At 47.0% G+C, this 27920-nt stretch overlaps 1 protein-coding gene across 1 annotated transcript in view; it reads right to left on the bottom strand.

Annotated features, from left to right (window-relative positions):
• The window catches only part of PAX7 (paired box 7), a 102373-nt gene that overhangs the window by 51232 nt on the left and 23221 nt on the right, over nucleotides 1-27920 (bottom strand). Inside the window, 1 exon segment of the mRNA XM_075721508.1 lies at nucleotides 623-822. Coding sequence (XP_075577623.1) covers nucleotides 623-822 — 200 coding nt within the window.

Genomic DNA, 27920 nt, shown 5'->3' with positions numbered 1-27920 from the left:
ACATAAGGGTCTCTGTGTGGAGTTCCCACAAGGGCTATTAATCGTGTATATGTCAGAGTCCCCCGGCTCCAAACCCTCCCTTCCTGCTCCTCCCCTCTTCTTCCCTCCCCCCACCCTTTTTGTGCTCTCTGGAGATCAAGAAAAAAAAAGTTTTATGAAAATTCACACACAGAACTTGCAAACTTTGCAAAATCTGATCTGCTCCCCTGGGCAAGGTTGGTAAATGGCGTGATTTCTCCTGAAACACCAAATACAAACATACACACACACACTGCTTCCTCCTAGGCAAATGGAGGAATTTCCTCCAACAGAAAACAGAGCTAAACGCCTTGCCAAGTGAGGGAAAGTTTGGCTCCTGGTCCCAACCTGGATGGAAACCCTCCAGCTGGTACCTCTGCAATGGGCCAAATCCAAATGGTGTATCCGCAAATCCGTGGGAACGTGGGAATCTGCAGAACTGGATTTCAGTCTCGGATCCTCGTGAATGTGGCCCCAGAGAAGAGGTGCATCCGTGTTACCACCTTTCAACACCCTCATCCCCAGCACTGCCATCTCCTTCCCCATGGTAAACGAGAAGCTGTGCCACCAGGCTGACTTGCCAGGCACGGGCTCTAGTCCTTACCTGAACTCGGGCCTCGGTGAGCTTGGTTCTCTGAGCTAGCTCCTCTCGCGTGTAGATGTCTGGGTAGTGGGTTCTCTCGAAGGCCTTCTCCAGCTCCTCCAGCTGCTCAGCGGTGAAAGTGGTTCGACTGCGGCGTTGCTTGCGCTTCAAAGGCAGGTCTGGTTCAGATTCGACATCAGAGCCTTCATCCAGCCTGTTACCTGGGGCGGGAAAGAAACGGGAGATGAGGCTTGCGTGGTTAAAAAGCCATAGGGAGAAAGGCTGTTGGAGGAGTTAAGCAGCCCAGCAAAGTAATCTCAGTTCTACTGTGATGGTGTCCATCGAAACAAATACTCTGTCCATGTACAATACACCTACCGCTTTTATGCTATTTCTGTGGTTTCCGACTATTATTTTTTCCCACATTGTAAAAAGACAACCTATGAAAATCAGAATTGTTTGCAGGAAAAGGATGGTTCAAAGTCCGCTATTCAAATTGTTACAGTGAAAGATCTTCCAGTTATTGAATGATTTCCAGAAATTACCTTTTTTTTTAATTAGAAATGACTGCGTTTCAGAGTTGCACATTTTACACTGGAAAGATGTAGAAACTGAAATGAGCGCGTAAAAAAAAAATCAACACACCACGGTTTGACTTGTGCAGTGTAATTTCCTTTTGTGTTTTGTCAAGTATCACTGTTTGAGAGTCCATTTTTTTTAAACCACCTCAGGAAGAAAAAAAAGAAATACTAGGAATTTTTACAGCTGGGAAAAACCTTTCCAACTCCATTTCACCTCTGGCTTGGGCTGCCCACAGGATACAGTTCTTCTTTTCTTAACTTCCCAAATTTCAGCAGGAGTTTTGCATGAGGCCAGACTCCTACAGCATTAAGATGCCATGAAAGTCCTTTACCAATGTCTAATTGGTCACTCACTTCCTTCACCTCCACTTGCCCCAGACCTCTGCCTTTCCCTTCTCCCTGCCTTGAGCCCTGGACCACATCTATTGTCTCCTGAGGCCCTTACCAAACCCAAGTAAGTATAGCTGCAATAAGTAAGCCCAGTTTTGATTTTTTTTTTTTTTTGTCTGGAGATAAAGCAGAAGGCACTGCATTGATATTCACCAAGTCTACAGTCAGACCCAGTGGATTTTAGAGGGGATGCACCGAGAACAGCGTTAGCTGTGACTCTAGCATTTGCCAGAGGCTTCTCATGGAGCAAAGCCCAGGTTTCAAAGATGTGCAATGTGCAGGTTATCGGTTCCCTGTGGTGCAGATGTTGATGTATGGAGGATCTCAGCCAGGGCAAAACTTTATGTTTGCCTTTGGGAGAGTGAAAAATGTGCCACTGGTTCATGGCAACAGAGAAGGAAGAATATGATATATGAAACCTTTCAGCTAGGTGAGAGATCTGGCCTCTGTCATCTTTTCCTTCTGTCATGAAAATAGGAGACTCATTAAACGTGCACTCATTTTTTTCCCTACCAAGCTTGACTGCTATCTTTCAGAGTAACTGCACAGACAGAGAGCCAGAATCTGCTTAAACACTGTGCGCAGAGAAATGTTTTTTTTTCTTTTGAGTACACCTTTGCTAATTCAGGATTAAAGCAGGACTTACAGATGCTCATCTTGACGATAAAGTTCCCTGAAGCTACTAATATTGTTTTTCAGTCCTCTCTTTTTGTTCAGCCTCCATACTATCATCATCCAAAAATCTGCCTTTTTCTTTTCAGAGCTGGGAACGGCAGCTGTGACTTCCCCAACAGCTGCTCGAGAGTGGCGGCAGTTTGAGGAGTATGAGGCAAATATCCCATCGGAGCTCACTTGTTTATACTGAGATCACCACAAAATGCCATCGCATTCAGCTTGCTGCAATACAAAAATGCTTTTATGTCTGGGGGCTTCACGGGGAGGATGCGGTGGCCGAATTCAGCTAACTACAGTTGCGCTGGAGACAGAGAAACTCTGCTGCAGAGGAGTGGGTGGCTTATTTTGGGGGCAAACACATCACCTTAAAAGGTTTTCCCTTCTTCTGGCTCTGGCTTACCAGTACACAAAGTCTTTACGCACATTCATCTTTTTAAATGAGGAACCCTTTATTTCTCACTGAAGTCAGTGAGAAATTCAGTGTTGACTTCAGAGAAGCAGCATCTGTCACACATTTTAAAGACAGTTTCATCATACATAGCAGAAATTTGTTACTAAACTAGCTGCTTGGTTGTGTCCATTTTCAGGGAAGGTCTAGAGTCTCAAGTGGTGTAAAAGGAACATCTGTACTTAAAAATAACAGCCCTCCACATCTGGGTCCCAGATGATTCGGGGCAGGTAGAAGCACATCTGGACCTTGGAGTACCACGCTGTGCAAAGGCACATCTGGAAACCTATAGCATACAATTAATTTCTTTAAGTCAATCACTTAAGTCACCGACGATCATTGGTTTAATTAGTTAGTATCTTTTCCAGAAATACTTGATTTGAAAAAAATAAGGATGGGGGTGTGTTTTGGTCCAGGATGTGAGAAAGCCAGTGTACGGAAGGGGAAGGAAACTATACGAAGTTAAATGTCATTTAACTCTGCAGCTGAGCATATTTCTTTATAGTAAATATGCATTTCTGTATAGTTAGTATGCACGCTTAGTAGCAACTTTCAGCCTGTGAGCTCTCTAGCACAGGAATTGTCATTTGTGGCATGTTTCACGTGTACTGCAACAAAGCCCCAACCTGCTTGGCAAGTATGATGGCGACAGCAACATCAAAATGACTCTTTGAAGATCTAACTCTTCTCTTGGCCACTCCACAGCAATGCTGTAACATCTACCTACAGCTCACCCACTTGCTTGGTCCAACTGCTTACATAGCATACAACAAATCTGGGATCCAGTATCTCCCCAAGTGAGGAAAAAAAGTCTAGAAAAGGATCTGTAACATGTTTCATCTCCCACACTTGGCTTTGCTCACTTGTTTTGCTGCAAAACCCTGGAAGGGAAAACAGCCAAACTTTCTTCAATAGCTTTATGCTCCTAATTAAAGATCCCTGATTTGGCCACAAAGTCTTGTGAGAGGACCACTAATTGTCCTGAGCAACAAGCTGTCCTACTCAGCAGCACTGGCAACTGTGCTGACCGTCATGCTGGCTACAGGGTTAAAAGGGTAGAGAGCCAAACCTTGCAATATAAACTGACGTAACACTTTCTATCCGCAAGTCCAAACAGCTCCCGACTGGCATTATCTCCATTTTACAACCGTGGCAGGGATGGCGGAAGTCACCCACCTACGGTCACCCTGTGAGTCAGGAGCAAAGCTGGGAAAAGCAGCCACAGCTCCTCGTGCCAAGTCTGAGGCTCCAACCACCCGACTACAAAGATGAAACCAAGAGAGCAAGAAAAATCCCAGGGCATGGCTGGAACCAGCTGGTCTTAGTACCATGCAGCTGCTGCTGTCAGACACAGATTCATTAAATAATATAGCAAGTCTTTCAGCTGAGACAGACTGCAGTACCAGCCTATTATCTAATGCATCCCCTATTCTCAGGGCACAGTCTCCCTTCCCTGCCTAAGGTGCAACTCGAGATCTAACAGGTCTTTTCCATTCCTAAACAGCCAAAACCTGCTGCACAAACCACTGCCGTAATCTCTGCAAAGTTTCTGTGCAATGAGGAGCTTTACAAAGCTGCAGGAGTAACTCAAGGAGACTCCCTTGCTAGGCAAGTCCAGCGGGATTCATCCAAAACTTGAACTCTTCATTTGTTGCCACACATCCCTGGGTGAAAAATGGATGCATGGCACTGCCAGCAGCATGAGCAAGGGGAGAATCCCAGTTTGCAGCCTCCAGCACAACAGGGCTATTGCTGCAGAAATAATCATTAGCATGCAATGACAGCAATGAACACCCTGTAAATACGAAGGTGGAGAAATATCTAGCAGCAGCTTCTTGTGTGGCTTACCAATCACTAGTTGTGATGAAGGATGGGAAACAGCTAGCTGTCCGATACGCAGCTCCCTTAGGATATCATACTGGCTAAAGATTGACAGAAAAGAACAGAATGGAGAGGTGAAAAGAGGGAAAAATCTCATGGGAGGACAAGTCAGAGAAAAGGAAAAACTAAGAGAAAAGTGCGTATTACAGGATGCACACACTGATCCCGCTATTTTTTTAAGAGCGATCCCATCTTTATTATTTAGCGTAGCTGCTCTAACTCAGAAAAAAAAAACAACCCAAACTGCTCCATCTCCTTGCTTTGCAATACTCCTAGAAATAAAGAGACATAGGCTTCATAATGGGAAGGAAAGCAAGGTTGCCAGTGTGAAAATTCGTAAGCTCTTCCCTCTACTCGGGGGGGAGCTACTCAAATGTACAGGCACCTACTTGGAGCAGAGATACAGCACGGCTCGTGCAAGGGGGGAGAGACAACTGCGTGAAGGGACTTGCTGAAGGTTTGCGTGGACCAACGTCAAGTCCCAGATCTTCAGGGAGGATGAGCTGGGGCAAACTGAATAAACCAAAATGGTTCTTTCTCCCCACGGAAATGTGTGCAGCCAGAGCATGTGTGCAGGTGCGTGTGCAGGATGGCACAGTAAAGGTGACAACTATAAGCCTGGGCTTGTCCTGGGACCCATTCTAGCGTGAGGAAATGTGTAAATTATGGCCCACAAACTCACACTCCTGAATAATGCTGCCGATTCAGGTTGGGGTACAATTAGCAAGGGCATTATTGGGGTAATATATTGGGGTAAATTAGCTGGGCAGAGCTCTCTGGAGGGGTTTGAAAGGAATAGAAGTAGACTGGAGCTCAAGGAAAGGAACAAGCAAAACCCCCTGTAATTATGGACTGGATGTGTCCTCCCTCTCCCCATTCCCTTCACTCCTCTATTTCCCTTCCTCCCCCTCCGCCTTTCTCCTCTCCACCTCCGTTCACTGCTTCTGGGTGCCTCTTAGCCCTGGAGTTAAATTAATCAACAGGATTAGGTGGAATCGGCCACAAGACGACCCTCCAGGCTCAGACTGAGCCCTTGATGCTCTACAAGGACCTGCTGCCTTGTCTTGAAGCACCTTGGTGCCGTCTGGAAGGATTGGCAGACAGGACCAGACATGAAAGCGCATTCATTAAAGTGGGGATCGGATTTTGTTAGAGGGTAAAGGGGAGCTGAACATTCTCTCCTTCAGTATTTCTCATCTCATTTCCTTTCTCTCTTTCTCTCTTGCTTCCAGCTGCACCATCCTAAAAATTAAATGTGTGTTGGAGGGGAGAGCTGAAGAGAGGGGAAGGAATGGGTTTGTGAATGGCTTAGCTATAACTGCACCTTTTGTGCTGCAACTGGCTTTAGCAAACTCACCCAGACACTGCTGGAGCAACAGCAACACACCACGAAACCAGAACTGGAGGTGACTGGCTGGGAAGCTAATGCAGCCACAGGGGAACTTGGATTTAATGGCACGAGAGAAGTAAGAAAAATCTCACTTTGAAGGTACCACCAAGATCTGAGCACCCCACATTACAGCCCCACACCAGGTCCCCCTTTCTTCACAATGCTCTCCAGCCACCAAAGCTGTTGTGCTTGGTGGCCCCAACAGCTACCCCTGCATAAACGTACGCATGCACATTTTTCCAGCCCCATATGTACCTGAAGCAGGTACATAAAATAGCTTCAAGTTATTTTATGCTGGAGGACAATTAAAGATACTCTCAATGACGTTGAAAAGGACTTCACTTGCCACATGATGTTTTTGCTGCCTGACATCGCCTTAATAAGTGGAGCCACGTTGCCATGAGGAGGTACCCATCTCACAGGTGAAAATATCTCCTCATTGTGGGTACCTTGTCATGAGGGCCTGAAATATTAAGGTATCTTACAGCCGAGATCCTTGCACACCTCACACTTTCTACTCCCCAAAAGGATGCGGGATGAACAAGGATCACCAAGATGCAGCCATTTATTCACAGAGCATGTTCCCTGTGCTGGACCCTGCAGTCGACAGCTTCAGAAGCAAAAGCTAAAACTCTCCCTGACTTCTTAGCATCTGCCCTTCCCTCTGGCAGAAAGCAAACAAAACCCATCAAAATGCAAACAAGACTACGAAAAGCCTGAGAGAAGGGCGACACAGTGGCAGCGTCGCAGGCACAGAATTGTATTGCCTTGATTTTTCTTTCCAATGTGAAAACCAGAACACCATTTTCTCTCTCTTCTTGGAAAACGATGAAGTCCTGAGTTCACAATGAGAGAGAGGTGCGTATGGGTGCGCAGAATAACCCCGGCTCACCTCCAAACCTGTTCAACTGCAGGTAGGGCTGCAAAGGGGGCCAGAGGTGTTTCAAATTCATCTCTCGCCCTGCTTCCCCTGCCCAAGCACATTCCCAGACACAAAAAACCCAATAATCGACACAGCACATACAATAAAGCTTGGGTTTCCCCCTCCCTCCCCTTTCAAACCTGCAAACTCCCCATTCTCCAGCATTTGCTCGTGCCTGCACAGCTGTATTATAGTTTAACATAGTTTAGAGGGCTGTGGTGTGGAGCAGCAGCAGAAAACGAATCACATAATAGTTGATATGCGTTTTAATCAAGTAATTCGGCCCAAGCAGAATGATAGTGCCTGTTGGTGGGGTGCCCTTGAATACCAAGCAGACCGGGTAGCAGGCCTAGGAAAATGAAAAAGTCATTTACAGCTCAGCTGGGGACTGCAGTGTTCAGCAAAGCATTAGTGTGGGGGCCTTAGAAGATAAAGGTTTGGGTATTTTTCTATTTTTTTTTTTTTTCAGGCACTGAACTGGCCAGCTGTAATCAAACCACAGACTGAGGTAATGTCCATTATGGGCTTTACAACTTGGAAATAATACTCACAGTGGAGCTGATGCTTTTGAACAGGGAGGCAGAGACAGTGTGTGTCTGTCTGTCTGTCAGGAATATAGAAGGCAGGGGGGCAAAGAGATAGGTGTTTCACAGCTGGATAATTCCCTCATCATGAGAAGACCTCTACTAAATGAGCGAGATAGCATGTGGAAGGAGAAGCTGTAGGAAGGAGGGGGAAAGGAAAGCTGGAGGTTTAATGGATGAAAAGGGAACATATGCGAAAGGTATCCCAGTGTGCGCACATCCCACGCGTGGGTGACGGGACACGGCCAGCCAGCAGGATGACCACAGTGAGAACCACACAACCTGTTCTGGCTTGGAACGAGGGATCCGACGATTTCTCCATGTCTGAATCCCACAGTCTCACCCAGGAGGAGCCCCACATTCACATCCTGGGCTTGAAGACTCAAAGGTGGTGCAACATGTTAAGTTTTAGCTGGTTCTGGCTGTCCTACTTCCCTGAGCACTCACCCAAAACTTACTTTCCTGCCAGCTCTGCCAGAATTTGCCTCTGAACTCATGGATTGGTTTGGGGATTTTAAGAAAACACTTATATACAGGAGTATCTCACCTGGCACTTGGCCACGAAATACATATATGCCTCCAAACAAAAGAATATAAACTTCCTTGGTTAGAGTGCCAGTTTGGGATGCACAGAGGTACAAAATTCACCTCCATTTTCCACTATTAAATCCCTACATCTCCTTGAACAAGTACCTTTAGCCTTCTGGGCTCAGTTCTAGCTGGGTTCATAGGCACAACTACAAGTGGATTACTACAGGATTTTGAAAAGAAAAAGCTAGAGAGTCTGTTTTCCTTGGGACAGTCATCCATCACCAAAAGCCTCTTGTCAATACGAGGACTTGCACTGAGCGAAGACATATAGAATCATAGAACATATCCAACAGCTCTCTCTGCATTCCTATCTGCATCAATTGCAGCCATTCCAGGTAACTCCGTTCAGGTTGGGAATGTACCTTTGCCTTGAAGCTTGGAAGCTAAACTATAGGTAGGCTTTTCCAAGCCCACAAAGAAGAAGGAATTGCATCCCTAACCAGGTGCTCTTTCATAATCCATACCACGCATATAGACCAAGCAACCTCCTTTGCTGACGTACACCAGTGCAGTTCTGGTGAAAGCCAAGAAGCTGTACTCATTTATCTCGGTGGAGGGATCTGGCCCCGGAGGCTCCATCCACTCTGCATGTGAAAGTAGTAAGAGACATCAGGGCCCCAGCAAATCCTACTGCAAATCGGGGTCTGGCAACGTAGGTACCAGCTGCAGTGCCCCCATGCAAAGACACATGGTCACAAAAAACACAACGTATTCTGTTCCTCGCGAGTAGTGAACAAAACCAAATCATCCAGAACATTTGGAGGAAGATAGGGAGGGAGGGAGGGCAAAAGACAGCCTACGTCTCCAACAGCCTTTGTTAATTCCCAGCACTGGCCTGAACATAAACAGATGGAATATCCATCAACTCCAGTCGTCTTTTCTTTTCTTTCAACTTTTTTCTAGTTCTCGCCTCCCTGCCCCCTCCACCCCTAACACTCTTTCTTCTGGCTTTTGTTTGGCCTTTTAAAGAACCCCGAGGTAATGAGGCCTGCCCCAACTCCCCAGCACATCTGTGAAGTCCATAAAAGGCCCCTTTTTCACTTCAATATTCATAGCCGCGTGCTTGTGGCAGGCGCAGGATCCAGCGGAGGGCTGCACGAGAGGGACTGCAGGGGCTTGCTGGCTCCTCTATTTGAATTGAAACGATGTAGTTAGAGAGGCATCAATAGTGCTCCCAAAATCAGGAAGCAAAGGGAGACCAGCTGGGATTCAGGGGGAATAAAGAGGCAGGGAGAAGAAAAGGTCTGCTCTCTTTCTCTGGAGTTTTCCCTTTTTTGCTTTCTTCCCTTTTCAGCTTCATCTCTCCTTACAAGAATTTCTCATAGACGTGGGGAAGTTGATGGAGCAGCACAGGCACGTCCCACTCAAGGGTCTCCTCTGCAGCTCAGAACTGGGCATAGGTACCCAGGATGCTGGAAGCCTGCTAGCTTTAAGGATGGGAGATCGGATCCTTTGATAACCACCTTGAGTTACAAGTTAAAGCAGCAGGCAAACCCAAGACAGATTACCTGGCCTGCAGCGTACAAAGCCAAGCCCTCTATCCAGGCAAGAAGGACTAGTGTGTATACAGTACCTGGGGTTGAAAAAAAACCAGTAGGTGACACCGACCAAAGATTAAAATTAAATGTACATGTTTAGCTTGGTACTCTGTGTTTTGTTGCAGCACTGTTCCTGGCAGAGCTACTCAGTGCTCTCCTGGGGCAGCAATGTGGCACGGCCCCAAGTCAGCATGCAGCCTCTCTCCCCGGCGCTCAGCTCGAGTCCCTGACTCTCACCCACTGAGTTCATGCCATGCCTCGACAGGGTTGAAGCTCCAGCTGGGGGCCAAGGAGATGCAAGGAAACCCCGGTGATGCCCAGCTTGCTGTAATCCCACTGCTTGTGCTCCAGCCGTGCCCGTTTTCCCCCAGCAGCAAGCGTACATAACATCACAGCCACTATAGTAAGGGGGTGAACCTCCAGGAGCCCGTTACACCAGTTTGCCTCCTCATTCTGAGCACAATACAATAGCTAACCGCTCCCCACGTGCGTTACGACCACCCTCCGAGGGTGCCTGGAGGTACAAATACCGTAACAGAAAAGACACTGTACTATTCAAACACCTTTGTGAAAATAACACTCAGATCCACAGGAGAGACGCTCAGAGCTGACCCCAGCCAGATGACAGGCATCGCCGGGCAGTTTTGCCCTTATACCTTGGTTCTCATCTTGAGAAATGTGTGTTCTTCTATGCCAGCCCCAATCCCCCATCCTTAACCTACTCCAGTACTTTTTACTTAGTAATTTTCTCAAAGCTGACTGAGCAAGAAGCACCAGAGTGATAGCTAAGCAAAAGTTACCTTTCTCCAGCTCTGGGCTGGAATCCACTTGGTGTAGCGTGTTCATCAGCATCTCACGTATGCACAGACACGCCATCTCAGACGCCTAGCATCCTAGCGAGGCGCACAAATCCAGGTTTCACAATTTCTCGTCTGTGACAACCTCTGCTCCCCCTGGCTTTGCCCCAGCACGGCTCTGCTCGTGTACTTGAAGTTCTGCCACCCCTTCTGTTCCAGTTCTGGGCCCCACGCGCTCTGCCAGCACATCTCAATCTTGGCCGATAGCTGCCTTGCTATTCTTATCCTGGGGTCCCTGCACAGCTCTATCATTGCTCCTCCATCCCAATTTGCAACACCCTCTTTTATTTTCATCCTAAACCCCTATATAGCTCTGCCAATGGCCCTTAATCTTGTCCTGTAGTTCCTCTGCTGTTCCAGCCCTGGGCCTCCCTGGCTGGATACATCAAGTTAAAGACCTTTCAATATAAGACTCTTTCAGGAAAGATAAACAAATTTAACCTCATAAACCTTTCCCAATCCTGAAAAACCAGCCCGTGAGAATGAGGCACCAGAGACCACTTAACCACACATGAGAAACACATTCCTCCTGCTGTTTGCAAGCCCTGCTTCATTTATCTGAATGTCAGACCGACCGCCTGAAGCCAAGAGGTGTGCGAGAGCGGGCACGAGCAACCACTTTGCTTCCTTTACTTTGTCCTCTACCGTGTCCATGAAAACAGAAGGATGCAGCAAAAGTCATTAAGGCAGTCGTCCTTGGAGAACGTCTGATTCCTTGCCCCTCTTCCACTTCCTTCCCCTTCCCATGTCCTTATGCTTTTTTATTTACATATATACACACGTATGTATGTATATACGCACATCCTCTCTTGCTTCACTGTGACTTCCACTTGCTTTCCTGTTCTCTCTACAGCACTTCTGCCAGCTCCTCTTTCTCTCCATATTTACATCCCTCCCCTGCCTACTTTTCTTCCCCCCCCCCCCCCCCCCCCCAAAACACTCACAGCTTTACAATTAATTTTAGCCCACAGAGAAAACACCGAAGTACGTGAGCGTAAAGAGCTCTGGGAGAAAAGGACCCACAAGCAGAGCGTGCCCCTCATCAAGTTGGCCAACAGCAACTCCGGCTGCCGCTGAAAATGTGTTGAGAAGCTGGATTGTGACATTCGCCTGCAATTGAACCCCTCTGCTTGTCTCTGCTGCTCTCTGCTAGCCGAGCCGGGAGAAGAAAGAGAAGAAAGAAAAGCATAGGGAGGAGAGAATGCAAGTGACAGAAAGAAGGATTGAATGAAGGAGTGAAAAGAAAGAAAGATATCCCTGCGCCGCTTGGTCCTTTATCAGCCCTGTCATCTGGTGCAGGGCCCTGTTCGCATTGTCTCACCTTGGACAAAACAAAAAGGCGTTTTTGTGCAGATTCCTTTAGAGCTGCCAGAGCCCGCACCTTAGGGGGTCGCGAAAGGCTGAATGTGCAGCTGACAGCCCTGCGCAGCCCGATGTGATATCAATAAACTCCGACACGTCAACTCTTCAGCACAGCTCATGTGGAAGGTACGGCTTGAATATTAAAACCTCCAGCGGCCGGGAAATAAGCTTGGGGTGGAGAGGGGGGAGGAGGTGGCTCAGAGCAAGACGAGGTCGACGAGCGAGGGGGCTGCGCTAGCACAAGCTGGGGGCAAGGCAGCCAAAACAAGAGACACCATTACATATCTGCTACCTGCTGTCTCAGTAACTGTTCAGTGTCTTTTTGCTTTTATTCTTGACCACCAGCGAGGACAAGAGGCATACAGGCTTGTATGACAGCTTCTACTACAGGTCCTGGGACAGGGATTCTCCTCGAGAACCAAACTGGACAGGAGCCCGACAGCCAAACCAGAACCTACGCTCACCTGCTCGATACTACGTCCTACCTCCTGCTTGGCGGGCATTTGCTTCAGGGCAGGTGTAGCACACGTGCAAGTGAGCAAATACACTACCTCTTCACACACTGTTTACTGTATGATGGTGCTCAAAGGCATCCATCAGCGACAGAGCCTCAGCTGTGCTGCCAGCAGAACTTCCAGTCCAGAGCAACAAGCCAGGCAACAGAAGCACCTGTTTTGAAGCCCAGTAGCAATTTTTTTTGCCACTTCTGACACTACAGCAAGGTGCTTTCCCAGAAGAGTAGGCACAGCATCGTGACATAAGTACTGGCAAACGTCATGCCTGTTAGCACTGGCTACAAAGCATTTCCCTCTGCTGACACTTGCCATCACTAGGTTCCAGAGTGAACATGTCCAGTTGAAATAAAAGAGGCCGCTCACTCCACGAGAACTGAACCATGTTAGCTCGGAGCCAAGCTAGGCTCTCTGAAGACTACATAGTGTCCACAGCCTCCATTTCCACTCAGATCACAGCTCTGAAGTTTTATTTTTGCAGTAGAAGTTAGAATATATTTTGCCCAAATTAAATACTTGGAGTCTCAGATGCCAATTCCTCTCAAGGGGAGGGGAGGAGGCCAATCCCACCATCAGAGCAGAGCTGTGCTGAACATGTCCTTTAGCCCTGATGAAGGCAGGACACAACTGTCCCATGAGGCCACGATCAAGACAGAAGTAAGTTTCAAAGTCTCCAGCCCTGGAGAGGAGATTTTTCAGGAGGTAGATAGCTATATATGCATGATATTCTGTGGGGTTTATCTGCCAAGTATTTCTCAGTATACATGACTTCATTCTTTAGGTATTTTAAAATGTAACAAGGGATCTTTCAGGAGCTTGCGATGATCTCTTTTCCTCTTGGATTGTGATCCTGTGAGGCAACTGTGCCCTGACAGACACACAGCATAAGTTGAAACCTTTCACAACCACTTCTTACTTCGGAATTCAAGATGAGGAGTAAAAGTCAAAAACATTTCCCACCGTCATTAAACCAGAAGGATGTGTGCAGCAGAGCTCTGCTCTTACCACATGGAGAGACTGAATATGCATAGAATAATGTTTCAGCCTGTCAGCCACAGATGGGAACAGGTATTTCTGCCTCTAGATCTATTTTTGTTAGAACCGTGCAGATCTTGAGTTTTCCAGTTTGACAGTCAAATCCCCCAAATGCAGGGAGGTGAGAGTGTTTCAGGATAGCCTTAAATAGTTTCTGTTTGACTGGGCTGTTTGGTTTTTTTTAAAATAAAGAAGCCAAAGATTTTAATCTTAAGATAATAGAAAGATTTCAGCTGACCTGAAATGAAAAATCTTGCTTTGTTTTCCAATTATTTGATTAGAATGTTTTTCTGTTAAGAAATAGCTTCATTTCAACATGAAGTTGTGATTTAAGAAGACACTGAAAAACCCTTGGATTTTTTGATTCCCCTCCCACATGTGGCCAGTGGCTCTGAGATCTTTGGAGGCCTCTGGTCTCGTTTTAGTTCAGTTTTGACCACATGCCCCCTTTGCCAGCCACAGAAATCAAGAGACCCAAGAGTTGGTGCTGTGGTGTTTAGAGACATGATGTCTCTAACATCAAACTGTTGGTTCCCCTGCGACTACTGCTGTGCAAAAAGGAGAGGACTTGCGTGCCTGGTGCTCTGGGACGTGCACAGACATGTGCAGTCTTCTGTGGCATGAGCTGATTGCTGGCAGTCAGGCCAGCAAGGTGGCAGGCATGTGAAATATATCTCATGAGCTACACGTAGGACTGGCACTAGCAGCTAACAAAACCAGATTCTGAGCAAAATCGGCAAATAAAATAGTTACTAACAACTCTCACTTGAAAAAAAAAAAAGTCAGAAATGCAAAGAAACCTACTTGAAAACCAAGCAGCGAAGAAAATTCTCACCCTCAGCTTGAACAGACAGAGCAAGTGCACAAAGTGTCACAGGAAAAATATTTTTCCAGCTACTGATGAGCCCACATGAGAATCACTCACCCTTCAAGGGGCCCGGTAATATGTAAGTTAGTTCCACGCCATGTACAGTTTTGAAAGCTGAGCACTGACCATGCAAAAGCCTAACCCCTTTCATCCACCCCTTCTTCCCAACCAAATTTTACAGACCAGAGAAAATTAGCTGGAATGTTTAATGAACCTTTTGATATTCATACTTCTTCAGCTGGTAAATAATTTCATTCTGCACGCTGAGGACATTCAGGGTGCGAGCATGGAGATTTTCCTCTTGGGATAGGGTAAGTTGGCTTAGCTAAATTAAGAAATTACCTCCCCCTGAAATTTGAAACACTTCAAAAATGCAGTTGTCTGAATTGTCCAGATTCTCTGTGTTTCAGAGTGTGAAACAGTATTAACTGTTATTTGTATTTCTGTAGTTCCTACAACCCATAACTAGGGTTAGGCAGAGGGTTTGCACTGTACCAAAGCAAACATGGACAAATGAGGACAAGACAAGGGAACTAGATGGTGGAAATCCGTTTTTACATGTCTGAGTCAATACTGGAGATAAAATTTGGATGTCCTGGCTCCCAGGCGGCTGCTGGGTCAACTGGCTGATCCTTTATAGGTTAGAATGCCAAAAAGAAAATTTCATTACTTGGTCTGATTCCTTGCACCTTGCCAGATGTGCTGCATAACTCCTGTATCAAGCCCCAAACTCCTGGTTAGGTGAAAACATACCTTTTTGCAAGACATCACTCTGCTGAATATCACCTGCAGCTCTAACACATTACTCAAGTAATTGATTAGCCTGCCCTTCTTACTTCAATACTTTCCTCCATGCCTAAAGATTCCCATTTCATGCTTCAAAAATCCCAGAGAGAACAAGCTCTTGGGTTGCACGAGTTTGCTGGACAAGCCCAGAGCTGTTAGCAGCAGTAGCAAGGCAGACCCCTCTGCTAACCAGCAAGCAGAGCATTCAGATGCCATCTAGCAAATCCAACAGGTCAGCAAAGGTATGAAATCAAAGGTGCCCTCTGACAACTAGAGTGTTTATTTGTTTTAATGGATGTTTTCTAAACAGCAGAACAGACACGCCAAGGTAAGAACAACTTTCTCCACAATGCAAAATTAACCATGCAGGAGGACAGTCAGATAAGTAAGCAGCAGACCTAGCCTCCACGCCTCAGCAAAACACAAGCCGAAGAGCTGGACTGTACTCCCTGGATATTAATTTTACCCCCGGGCGCGCTGTGGTTTCAGTGGGGAGAAACCCCACCGGGATATTCAAGCATGGGGCTCCAATTGGCAGCAGCGGGAGCCGAGCCCCGTTCTGGGAATGGCAGGGCTGCCCCGGGTCACGTAGCCACCGTTCCACTCCCCACTGCGAGGGGCCCCAGCGCTGGATATTTGCAACCGGCTTTAGCGTCACAGTGGGAGCTGGAGAGGACTTACCAGCCCTTTGTGATGGATACGCTTTTCGGTCCAATGCTGCCAGCGCTATCGCTATTAGAAATGCCACCAGAATACAGGATAGATTTTCCACTCCCTTCTCATCCATTATCTTATCTGTCTGTATTGTCCCCTGTTTGGTATTGGGCTCGGGGACAGCTGACACACAGACACAACTCAAGAAGTTCCAGCAAGCCTTGAACCTCGTCGTGCAGGCCACGACTGGGTCTTTTAAAGGCACGCTTTGCACACTGTGTCTCTGCGATCTGCGCGAGATGCTGATATTGCTGGGAAAAACTTTTAAAGCGCGGCGTATGCCCCACACCTACTTAGTATTAGGTGGAGGCACCCATCTCAAACCAGCGGAGACTGAGTGCTCCCTTTGTACCTACGAACAATCTTCCCCTCGCATTAATTATTAAAGATTTTGCCTCATGCTGCTGACTCCATGGGAGCTTTGTTGCAGGAGGTGCTCTACAGAGCCGTGAAAGCACGTGGTACCTGGTCCACAAGCGAATACCAGCAAAATCCAGCATATATACATTTCGACAGCTGGGCCAAAAACATTCACGCTGAGTTTTAGTTAAGTTCATAACAACCGTCCATAGCCAGTCTTAGAAAACCTGTAGGAACAGCACAGATTTTTCTTTACTAGAAGCACAACCTAACATATATATTATTTTATATTCTTGCAGAATTTTACTTGGATCAATTTCATTCCCAGGGGACGGAAGAGTTTCTCTTCCAACAGCTGAAGTTTCCACCAAAAACACGTACAAACTTGGAGGCGCATATTTTGTATATAAAAAAGTAGCAGTATTTATAAAAATAAGAATTTTTAGGCACAGAAATAAGATCTTTAGATTTACAATATTTTCTTAGTCCAAACCAATGCTACATTAAAATAATTCCTTATAATTTGTTATCAATTTTCACAAAACCTAACTCACTTTCTTTAAATTTTAATCCATTCTAAACACTCAGAGTTCAAAGTTTTTGTTGATGGTACTCAAGATATTTCCCAAACCTGCACAATGTCACCCTCTGCTGACGCATTCAAATAGAAGTTTTTATAACAAAAGAGATAAATGGTCAATTTAATCCAGAATCCTGCCCCTGACCGCTCCCAAGGCTGCATACTTCCCAATGGAGACATAGGCTACTCTGCAATTATCTTCTGCACCATTACTTCTGTTGAGTGAAGGGTAATCTTCCCAGCAGCAATTAATTCATGGCTGACTTGTGCCAAAATCTAGATTTTTTTTTTTCTCCTTTAAAAATAGTTATTCAGTACATAAGATCAAACTGGGGTAGTAGCCAAAAGTTCAGCTGCTATCTGGAACAACTTGAGCCTGAAAACCTGGGCTGGAAGAAGTCTCCCAAGAACCACAGAGAAATCAACATTTGAAAGATATTTACATAAATAAAGAGGTGGAAAAACCCCCAAACACTTCATTACTTGCTAGCAAAATTCTGCTGTGAAAACTGAAAGCCTGAGAGGAGTTAGAGGCTATCTAAATAAAGAATAGTTATTCATGACCTTATTAGAAAAGCTTTTATATTCATGAGACAAGGCCTGAGTCCCCTCGCCAATCTCCATCCCTCCTCAGCTCACTTAAAAGTTTGTCTTTAGACACACACAAAAAAGCACAGATTTAGCACTAGTCTCTTAAGACTTCTTAAGTCCTGTTCCATAACTCTTAATTTGAGATTGAAATTATACTCAAATGCTTTCAACTGGTACTTACTGGGTTCAAATGGCCAGGTAAATTTAAATAGAGCAATACTAACTTACTAACAAAGGTGCACACCTAAGTAAAGATGGTGAAAAGCATGGCAAAGGCTAACAAACTATATACCAATAATGTATGGACCTTCTTATATGCTTACATATTATGTGCATGATACCTACAGATCTGGGCAGACACGGAGAACAGAAACAGGACTGGGGGAAGTAACAAAAGGGGTAAATATAAGTTACAGGTACGTCAATGAAATTGTGCCTCTGAGGTTCTTTGTGACTTCTAAGTGCCATTGACAGAGGCTTTTATAGCACTCATCTTGTGTCCTGCTATAATGTCGAGCCGGTGGGCTCTGTGCTGATGTCTTGTAACAGAGAAGTGGGATTTAGCCTAAAAAACGTTCTGAGTTAGAAAGCCTTGCTCCAAGGTAGCTGCCACTTATCAGGTGTGCAGTGAATGTAGGCAAATACAGAGATACAGGGGACTGGTGGGTTGACAAATGATGGGCAAGTTTGTTTCTTAACCTAAAAATTGTCATTAGATGGAGAAGAGAGAAAGTAGGAATGACTGAAGGCAAGAAGTGTACTTCCATCAATATGCTAGTACCTTGAAATAAAACAAGAGGAGAGGAGAGGAAAAAAAAAAAAAAAAGAAGTCTGGAAGTCCTTGGGGATGAGATCATCTGTCACCACAGGCCAGCAGAGCTGTCGTGAAATAAATAAATGGTCTGGATTATCTTCAAGGGTGACTACAAGTCAGTGACATTGATCCACATGCCCATCCGGATGTAAACTTGTTTGTGGGCAGACCCTTCACTTGGTGAAAAGTGCCTCCTATGGCTCCTTCTGCCCATCATTGCTCTCTCCTTTCCCCAAGTCAGAGATAATGAAGTTACAGAGCTCGCTAACACAGCAAGGTTTTTTTTTTTTTCCCTAACCCTTCAGCTTCCTCTGAAACAAACCCAACAACAACTCAGCTGGCCTTCGTCTAGTATTTTTGTTGGACAGGCTCCCCCAGCCCCTCCTTCCCTACAGATCTGCTGCTAATAAGAGTCGTGTAAGTTTGTTGTACACCTGCCAAATTTGGGGATGGGACCAGGAGCCAGCTCACATGGTGGTTGTTTTTCCTGGACGAAAGAGCCTGCAAGGGCTGGCAGGAGCGTGGCAATACCTGAATGCTGGGGCTGGAAGCTCCACCACCGTGGTGGGAGAGGGAATAAAAGGGATGGAGAAAAAAAGACGGAAGAGCACACAAACATTAGCACTTAGCGAGGAATGCCCTTGGAGAGTATTAAAAAGCAAACCCAGCCCCTGTGATGTACTTCAGGGAGAGAAGCAGAGGCTGAACCTAATACAGTATTTACTGTGCACTGCTTTTACTGCAAAGCGCAGGCATTTGGCTGCGGTGGTGCCTGGGGCTGTACAGCTACACAAGCACAGCAGCACACGAAGGGAAGGAAAGCCCAGAAAGGGCTACATCGACACCCCAGCAAACTCAGACACCGCCGGGAGCGCTGGCCAGAGGCAGACGGCGATTTCAGCACAGGCTGCAAGAAGGGCTCTGACCTTGCCGAGGCTGCAGCAGGTCGCTGGGTCCCCGCAGGCTGCTGGAGTTAGCAGCACGCTGGCTGGCTGTCCTGACCGCCGGACCACGCCGCTCTGTGTGGGCTGACCGCAGCAAGGCCGCCACCGCAGCCACCCTGACAGACCGGCCGTGGCCGCCCGCACCAGCTGCCCACACCGGGGCTGCCCTGGCTGGCTACCTGCCCGCGTTAGGGCTGTCTCGGCTGACTAATTGCCCAAATCAGCGCTGGCTGACCCCCGCCACAGCCACTCTGCCAGACAGACCGACCCGCTAACTGCCAGCCCTGCCCAGAGCAGAGCCCGCCAAGCCCAACGCGCAGAGCTCTACCACCCACCCACCTACCTACCTACCTACCTACCTACCTACCCACCCACCCACCCACCCACCCACCTACCTACCTACCTACCTACCTACCTACCTACCTACCTACCTACCTACCTACCTACCTACCTACCTACCTACCTACCTACCTACCTACCTACCTACCTACCTACCTACCCACCTACCCACCTACCCACCTCAGCCCTCAGCCCGCAGCCGCGCCCCGACTGCCTCTTGCCAGCGGCCCGGGGCCCCTCAGGTGAGGGGGTGTGCTGCCATTGGCTCCCTGCCCTGCAGGCCCGCCCCCTGCGGGTAGCACAGCCAATCAGCGCTGGGCAGGCACCTGGGTGTGGTGGAAGGTGCCAGAAGCAGGAGGTGCCTCAGGTGACTGCAGGGGCTCGCTGGCTGTTTCCTGAGGGAGTCGGTGCCCATGGTGGCCTGAAGAAGGGCTGAGGGGGTAGAAGAAACTCCATTGTCCCTCAGCTGAAAGAAGGCAGGGCCCTGCCTTAGCTTCCCTCCAGCCTGGAGGCAGGAAGGGGTTGGGAGCGCCTCAGGCATCCATTTGCTGTGAGGGAGCGCAGGGCTGTCCGTGCAGGCCCCGCCGGCGTACCTGACCTGGAGGGTGACGGCGAAGGGGCCACAGCGTACCGGTTATACCCACGTTACAGCATCCTACCTGTGGCGTTTCACCAAGGGGGGAGATTGCCTTGTGTGCCTAACCTGCGGCCTCTGGGCTGCCGCTCACGTCGCAGGGGGATGGGAGGGGCGCGGGCAGCCATGAGCTGACGGCAGCTTGAGGGGGGCCTGCCGGGTGCGAGAGCAGGGCGGGAGGAGTTTTGGCGGGAAGGCAGTTTAAGGGATTGATCCCTGAGATTTGGGAAATGGTTCAGAAGGGGTGAAAGAAACAGGAGAGGAGAGGCTGGGGGGTGCAGAGAGCGAGGGTGGGCAGTTATGATCGGGGCAGATTCTACAGGTCCTTATGCAGAAGGAGCAGAATTTTGATGTCTCCCTGAAGAGAGACGCTCGCACGAGGGCTCGAGGAGAAGATGGATTTTAGCAGAATAACTTTGAATAACCAAGAAGCCGGGGAGGAAGAAACTCAACAGCAAGAAAAAAGAAAGACTTAGTAGGTCATCTCCTGCACACGTCAGTCAGCACAAGGCTGTTCTTGCCAGTAGGAATTTTTCCTCCAAAAGTCGATAGTTCAGTTTGAGTCCCAGCGCTTTCTCTAGTGTCCAAATGCCACAAGAGAGGGAAATCCGGGCAGCCCGGCTTCACTAAACACTAAGTCCTAAAATTTTTTTTTTTTTTTTTTCTTCCCCCCACCCTGTCCCTATTTCTTTTGATTCAGACAAAACTCCCTCTAAAGTTGAGTGCACCAAATACGAGGGCATTTACTCAAAGCTCAATTCAGATGTCACTGGGGGTAAATCTCCATAATGCCAGCTGGCGCTTGCTTGAGTGAGCAGTCATTACTCTCTGAGTCGGCCGCCCAGTAAAACCTGAACTGGGCCCGCAGGAGGTGTAGTGGTAAAGGGGCAAGCCTGATATTGAAGAAAATAGGGTTCAGAGCATCATAGCTTTTTATTTAATTAAAGACGTATTGCTTAGCATCTGTGTTTGCAAGCGTAGATCGCAGCACAGTCCCCGGGGAAAAGCAGTTTGCAGATATTCTGGTAATAAGGCCAGGCAAGCAGCTTCCTCCATAAATTGTACCAACTAAGACAACTCAGTTCGTGTCACAGCATCCCGATCTGGGCCATTGAGTTGTCTGCAGAGAGCTTTAATCGTAATTTACGGAGGCTAAGTGCCTAATAGTGGACCGGTTTAAAAATCACAGGCAGTGATTTGATTGAAATTAGCAGTCTGCTGGTTTAGAATGGTTAAAAATATGTCTCTCAGGCTGCTAGAAACTGAGTGAGATGTCCCCGATCTTTTTTTTTTTTTTTCCCACTCTGCAGGCAGGACCTCGTGGTTATTTCTTCCAGCTTAAACAGTGTAGGACACATTAAAACAGAACAAAGCAAAAAAGCCCGAACCGAAAACCTCGATGGTAGGAGGGGGGGAAAAGTTAGCGAAAACTCAATGAAGGCAACAGCCGTTTCTTCCCGCCTCAGGTCTGATTCAATCAGGTCTTTCAAAAGAAACTCCTGTCACCACAAACTGCCTTTTCATGCCAGAGTCCTCCGGCTCCCCCTCTCTGCCCCATCCCAGCGACTTCCAACAGCACCGATCAATCTCCAAGCGACACCCTGCTCCCCCCGCTCCCAGCTGCCTCCAGCCACCGCCGTTCCCAAGCAAAAGGCAGCTTCACCCAGGAAGGTGGTGGAAAAAATGTGGACAAATTTCTGATTTGCAACACTCTGGGAATGGGTTTATTGCCATTGTTTGAGTGCAAATGTATAAATAAAGCAAAACGAAGATTCCAGGGTGAGTCCGATGAAAAGCAGAAAACAAGAAATTTTATGGCCATAAGTGGCGTGGGCTAATGGTGATTTTTGAAGCACTGGACCATGGTAGTTACTTAGCTAAATGATTGCTGTGAAACCGGGCAAGAGGCTTATTTCTTAATTACTGTTACATATTATGTCAAGCTGACACTTCAAGGCGTGCTCGGGCACTGATAAAGTTAGCCAAAAAAAAAAAACCCCAAAACCCACCCCAACCAAAACACCCGTACCATTCTGAGAGGCTGTTTTTAAAGCATGTTACATGGGGGTCACGGCTGGTGCTGGAAAAAGGCAAGGCTGGCCCCCAAAAAGGGGTGCAGCGGGCTGACGCTCTCCTTACCTCTAGATCCATAGGGTAGGGCAGGAGTGGATAAATCTCTGGGAACCTGGCAGCCTTTCAGCTGGCTGAGCGGGAAGGCTATAGGGGACTGGAAGGAGCCAAGAGGACCAGTGGCACGGGGACAGAAGAAGGGGACAGTCCCTGCTGTCCGTCTGCTTGGAAAGAGCGAGAGCCAGATTTTCCTCTTGGCCGCACGGAGCCAGCCCACCGTTTTCGGAGCTCGGGAGCTGCAACCGGGAGCATAATTCAGCCCCGAAGAGGGACGCGCATGGGATAGACCATGGAGTGAGGCAAAGCAGCCCATCGTCCCCGTCTCAGTGCAGCTCCTCTGATTTCTGGGGGCTACAGAGCTGACCCGGCTTACACACAAGGCTCTCCAGAGTCAACCCCCTCCTTCCTCTGCAGGTCCAGATATTTGAATTCTGTTTCCCTGGGGCCACCTCTTTGCTGCTGTGCGCTGAGAGCAGTCGCTGGCAACCGCTTCTCTTTGGATCGCTTTGCCCCCATGCAACACGGTGGGTAACGTGGGGCATGAGCAATCAAGCTGCTAATTCCCCGCTCCCCCATCTATCTATCCAGCCATCATCGATTATATTATACATATGCTTTGATCATGTATAGCCCATATGTAAAAATCTCACTTGGAGGTAGCTCAAATTTACAGTTCCTTATATATCCCATAGGCTTACAGTCCCACAGGCTGTAGTCCTGTTACTTTACAAAATAAATGTGTATGTATAGAGTTCCCAAGATACTGTCCTCTCCCTCGCTCTTTGCCCGGAGGTGTAAAAATCCTGAACAAAAGCATGGTTTCTCCACGAAAATCTTATAACCTGAGCACATAGTTTTGTCGGTGTATTTTCTTTCCAGTCTAAACCAGTGCACTCCAGGAGAAGAGAGAGAAATTACACATTTGCAATGCCTCGAACTAATTGGCTCACCACTGGCATGGGTTGGATATAAAAAAACCACTAGAGAATATTGAGCTAGGAGAGATGGACAGTGCAGCGTCACAGTCCTACGTGATCCCTGGTTTTAATTTGATTTAATCGGCCAAATCAACACCTCTATCTCCACGTGACCCTTCAATTTGTGGCATGCAAAATCCAGATACTAGATTTACAGCTAGGTCAGTTTTGCCCTATGTAAGCTGATTATACCCTACATTTAAAAAAAAACAAAACCAACGCAAACCTCACTGTGCAGGAATGCTAACAGCAAAATATATTCACAGGTTATTTAATAACCCAAACTGCATAATTGCGACAAGTAAGCTCATCCGGAGGTGTTTAACTTATTTTTTGTGAGCAGAAAATTCTTCTCCCTGAAAAAAGAATGGAAAATGAAAAGTTCTCGCTGAGACTCCTTCTCAAACTGAGAAATTTCATTCCCTTGGAATTAGTTTCTGTCCTCAAACTCCTCTGAACAAATGTAATCATTTGTAAATCGCGGGGCTGGCTTCGCAGCTAGCTGGCCATGCTCCCGAAAATGCGCTGCTTGCCCATTGATGTTGGAGAACAAGTAAGGGCACTCTTTCAAACCTTTGGGAAAAGGGAAAAAAAAAAAAAAAACCAACCAGAATACAAAAAGTCAAGCTTCTTTTTTTCGTTTCCTTTCAGCTCTTTGGAATAATTCGCCTTCAAGAGCCCTGGATTTGCTCCAGTATTTTTGAGGTAGGAAACATGCAGAGGTTTAATTCTTTATTGACTCCATCAGGTTCAGGTTACGTGTTGGGGTATAAAATTATAAACAACTGGACGGCATTTACATTTCTGAAGTGTTTCCAGTCCCCTCACCCTCTCGCCCCTCGGAAAGGTACATCATAAGCCGTGCCGCCTGGGTAAAGGGAGCCAGGTGGCTTCACCGGTAAACAAGACATCCTTTCTACCCTCTTCTCAGCAGTGGGCTGCTCTCTCCCTCGGGTCCCTGGCTCGAGTCCAAACTGAAATCCTACGTGCGCCGGGTAGGTCAGCCTCAGCTGAGCCCTGAGGAAATCAGACTTGTGTCCCAAACCCAGAGGTCTGAGCAATTATAACCTTGTAGTCCCGGTAATGTGGAGAATAAGCTGTAAGTTGCCTGGTTTTGTGAGCAGGTCACCCTTAATCGGGATCAAAGAGAAGGAGTCAAAGAAACGGGACAGGAATATGCCCAGTAATTTTTCCTGCAGCTCCCTCAGCTAGTGCCACTGCATTTTCTGGGGGAACATTGATTCAGATCAGCTTGGCGAGCAGCCCCAGAGGTGTTTTCTCCCTCCGTTGAAAAGTATTGCTGTCACTCGCTCTGTTGTCATATTGGTGACTGGGAAGTGAGGAAATAGAAATTGTAAAGTCGCACAACTCTAATTGAGGCTTATGGTTCCCGGAGAGAGGAGGGACAAAGTGACACCGGCGCCGCTGATGTCACTTTTTGTTCTAATGCGTTTCAACTAGACAATCCTGCCCAACCCTCCAAGCCCCCCGCAAAGATCAGAGGCTTGAATGGCAAGAACACGCAGGCAACTGGAGGGAATGCTGGAATCAAAGCCAGCCAAGCCCCCTACAAATCACCGACAGCCTGAGTTTTCCCTTGATATCACCGTTTGTCATTAGTAGTCAGAAGTGCGGCACTTCTCACGACGACATATAACCTTGGTCATGAAATGGTAACGATGCCGCTTCGCAATTAATATCAACGTGCTCCTTGCACATCGCTGCGTGACTGCAAAGGCAGCGCAAGTTGTAGCAAGGGCTCATTTGAAGATCCCAACTGACATGTAACTAGTGCAAGAAATAAGGAGTCTTGGCTGCAACAGGGCAGCTTTCCCTGAGGCAGGCTCTTAAATACCCAAAATGGCAACAGCCTTAAGTCTACTAGACAACTTAAGGGACCAATAATTATTAAGAGCGATCTCCTTGGAGCCTTGACAGGTAAAACATCTTCGCTATTTCTGAGCTGTGGTGAAGAAGTGCTAGTCCAGAGCTGGTTCACATTTGCCTACTGAATTATTAACAGCAGCTCTTGCAGCACTTAGGTGTTTCTTAGACATTCTCCAGCTTCAGGAGATGTTTAGCTAAACCAGAGCAGCAGCGCTATGTGCTATTATGGCAAGAATGAGACAGCTTGGTCATTTTGGTTCCCCATTACGCTAGGCACTGAATGAATGCACAGTAAGAGACTGCCCTTGGTCGGACGAGGCCGAGGTGGGAAAAGAAACAGAGCCATGGAGAGGTGAAACGGCTTGGTCAAAGGCAAAGCAATCCAGTGGCAAAACCAGATTTTAAAAGTCTTCAGAGCCGCAGCCCAGTTCCACATCCATTAGACCAAACTGAGAGCACATACAAAGCAGGGCCAGGTTGCATGTTTGCAGATTAACTCTCCTGGTGGTGGTGAAATAAAAATCAGCTTTTTTAAAAAATCAATTTCTAGAGTTAACGGATGAAGTTCCCTATTCGGTGCAAGCTAACGTAGGTCCATCAAATTCACTGGTTTGTGGCAGAATCTCTCCCTTAAACCCGGTGCATGAGCACAGCTCTGCTGTGATGAGTATATAAGATCCTGCACCCTGGGGAATGCTTATTGCTAATGGAGCTAATGATCCCTTTTTCAGCTGTTCACTTTTGGGATGTGGTAGTGGAAGTATCTTCTTCATCGTGTCTGTGTTTCATACCGTGAGGCTACTCACATGTATAAAGTTAAATATGGACATAAGCAATTGCAGATTTGGGACGTGAGACAATAAGGACCAAATTTTAGTGGCTAAGCCTAGGCCTCCAAAACTGCATGTCTTAAACTGGGAGATGTGGTTACGAATGATCACATTTTCATATGCCCCAGAGCTCTGAAATACACACAAACGTATTTTGCATGCACCAACCTAAGTTCTGAGCAATGAAACCCAGATCAAAAATGTATGGATATGGGGGCGGGGAGTAACTGATCCCATCTCTGATCCAAATGAGGACTCTCCTATGAAATGTCCTGTTTTCCTTGCACGTAAGGAACATATTTCTAGATTGGTCCTCATCAGATTTCTTAGATGTGTCAGCGTGGACAATTCTTGCCAACACAATTGGGCAGAGAGGGGAATCATTTGCCAAATAATCCAAATGCTATGCCTAGAAGTGCATTAAAAAATAGGACATGCAGAGCTTGTGGATCACAGACCCCAAATACCAAAAGCCTCTCCTCAAATCCACCGTCGGCGATCTACTCAATTTACGAAACTCCATGAAGTGAAGCCATTTTATGTTATTTGAGAGTTTGACCCAGTGAGTGGGTTGAGCCTCAGCACGGAGCTGATTTGTGAAGATGGAGAAGGCTGTGCTGGAGCGGGGAACCCCACGAGACACAGATTCAGTTCCTTCTTTAACTCTGAGCTCCCAACGGGACATGAAGCAACATACCTATCTAGCCTGTGCTTTGATTTCCTTACCTATAAAAAAACCGATCACATTGCCTTTCTTCTGGGGTACGGTGACCCAAAATCCAGTAACGACGCGCTGGCGAGTATAGGACGTGTCCCCAGACAGATTTTCCAGCTGGTCACATTTCACTGTGACCTTTTAAAATGGTTTTCGTGCTGCTACAAAATACGAAATGCCTGTTTCTGAGTGGAATAAACTGGCAAATGTCTACTCAGTGCTTGCTTGCAAATGAAAAAAAGAACCACCCACAACACTCAGAAGAGATACAAGTGCTCACAGGAGTCTTGAAAGATATATTTTTTGGTTAACTGTGATGTTGCCTGTAGCTCTTTATGGCACTTTTAAAGCATCAAAGCTCAGATTTGTTATATTGAACCTGGAAAGCTTCAAAAAGTTTTTGTAAATTAAAATTTAAAAAAAAAAAGAAGAAGATACCAAAAGCTATGAAGTGGTATTTTTCAGATGGGAATGTGCTTTGATTTCAGTGGTTAATGCAAATAATACTCTCTCCTCCTCCTCCTTCCCCCTGCACCCCCAACAGAGTTTTCAGTGCTGCAGACGGAAGGTGGGGAAAAACAAATATGACATAAATTGTCTTGGTAAACAAGTAAATAGTGTCACTTAACTCTTCCCCCTATGACTCCTTGCTGGAACTCAGAATTAGTTTATGGCAGGGCCCTGTCAAAAGGCCCCCCTCCCTGGAAACAGAGGTGAGACCTCAAAAGCCATTGTCTCTTTAGTTAATTAATTAAGGTAATATTGAGTAGAGCTTTGCTTCTAAGTTCAAGGAACCCAGCTGGGGGCAGCAGCCTCTTGTTTGATGCCATGAATACCAAGGAATGAGCTCCGGGCCCTGCATTAAAATCCAAAATCATTTAAAACATGCCAGGGAGGAGGGGATGGGGGGAAGGAGCTGGCGGGGGCAGCCCAGTTGACGGAGCTTTACAGCAGGGTCCGGCCTTCTTCAAACAACTACGGGGGGCCGCTTTGCATTTTACACCCCTGCCAGCGAAGTGGCGACCAGTTCCTCGGTTCGTGACTCTTGTCTTTCAAGCCTAAGACAGGAGGAGGCCGGTTAAGTTTTGCAGAGCTGATTTCTTTCCCCGCACAGCCTCCTTCGGCTGGGGAATGCTTCTTACCGGTGCCTGGCCCAATCCCTATAAATGTCGTATTGGTCAATTTTGCTTACATGGGGAATCCTCTCACAGACATGGGATGGGATGACTCATTTGGATAAAGTCGCCCACAAACGTAAGCCCTTGCAGGCCTAAGCTGGAAATGTGTTTTATTTCCAAGTAGCATCTAGTTGCTTGCTCTGTGAGCTGATTTGCCTCTAAAGGAAAAAGAAGAAAAAAAAAGAAAAATCCAAATCTCCAGGTCC

The sequence above is a fragment of the Pelecanus crispus genome, chromosome 15, assembly GCF_030463565.1.
Source record: "Pelecanus crispus isolate bPelCri1 chromosome 15, bPelCri1.pri, whole genome shotgun sequence".
Classification (NCBI taxonomy): Eukaryota; Metazoa; Chordata; class Aves; order Pelecaniformes; family Pelecanidae; genus Pelecanus; species Pelecanus crispus.
The sequence above is the reverse complement of the archived record's forward strand: the minus strand, read 5'-3'. Positions and strand labels throughout refer to the sequence as shown.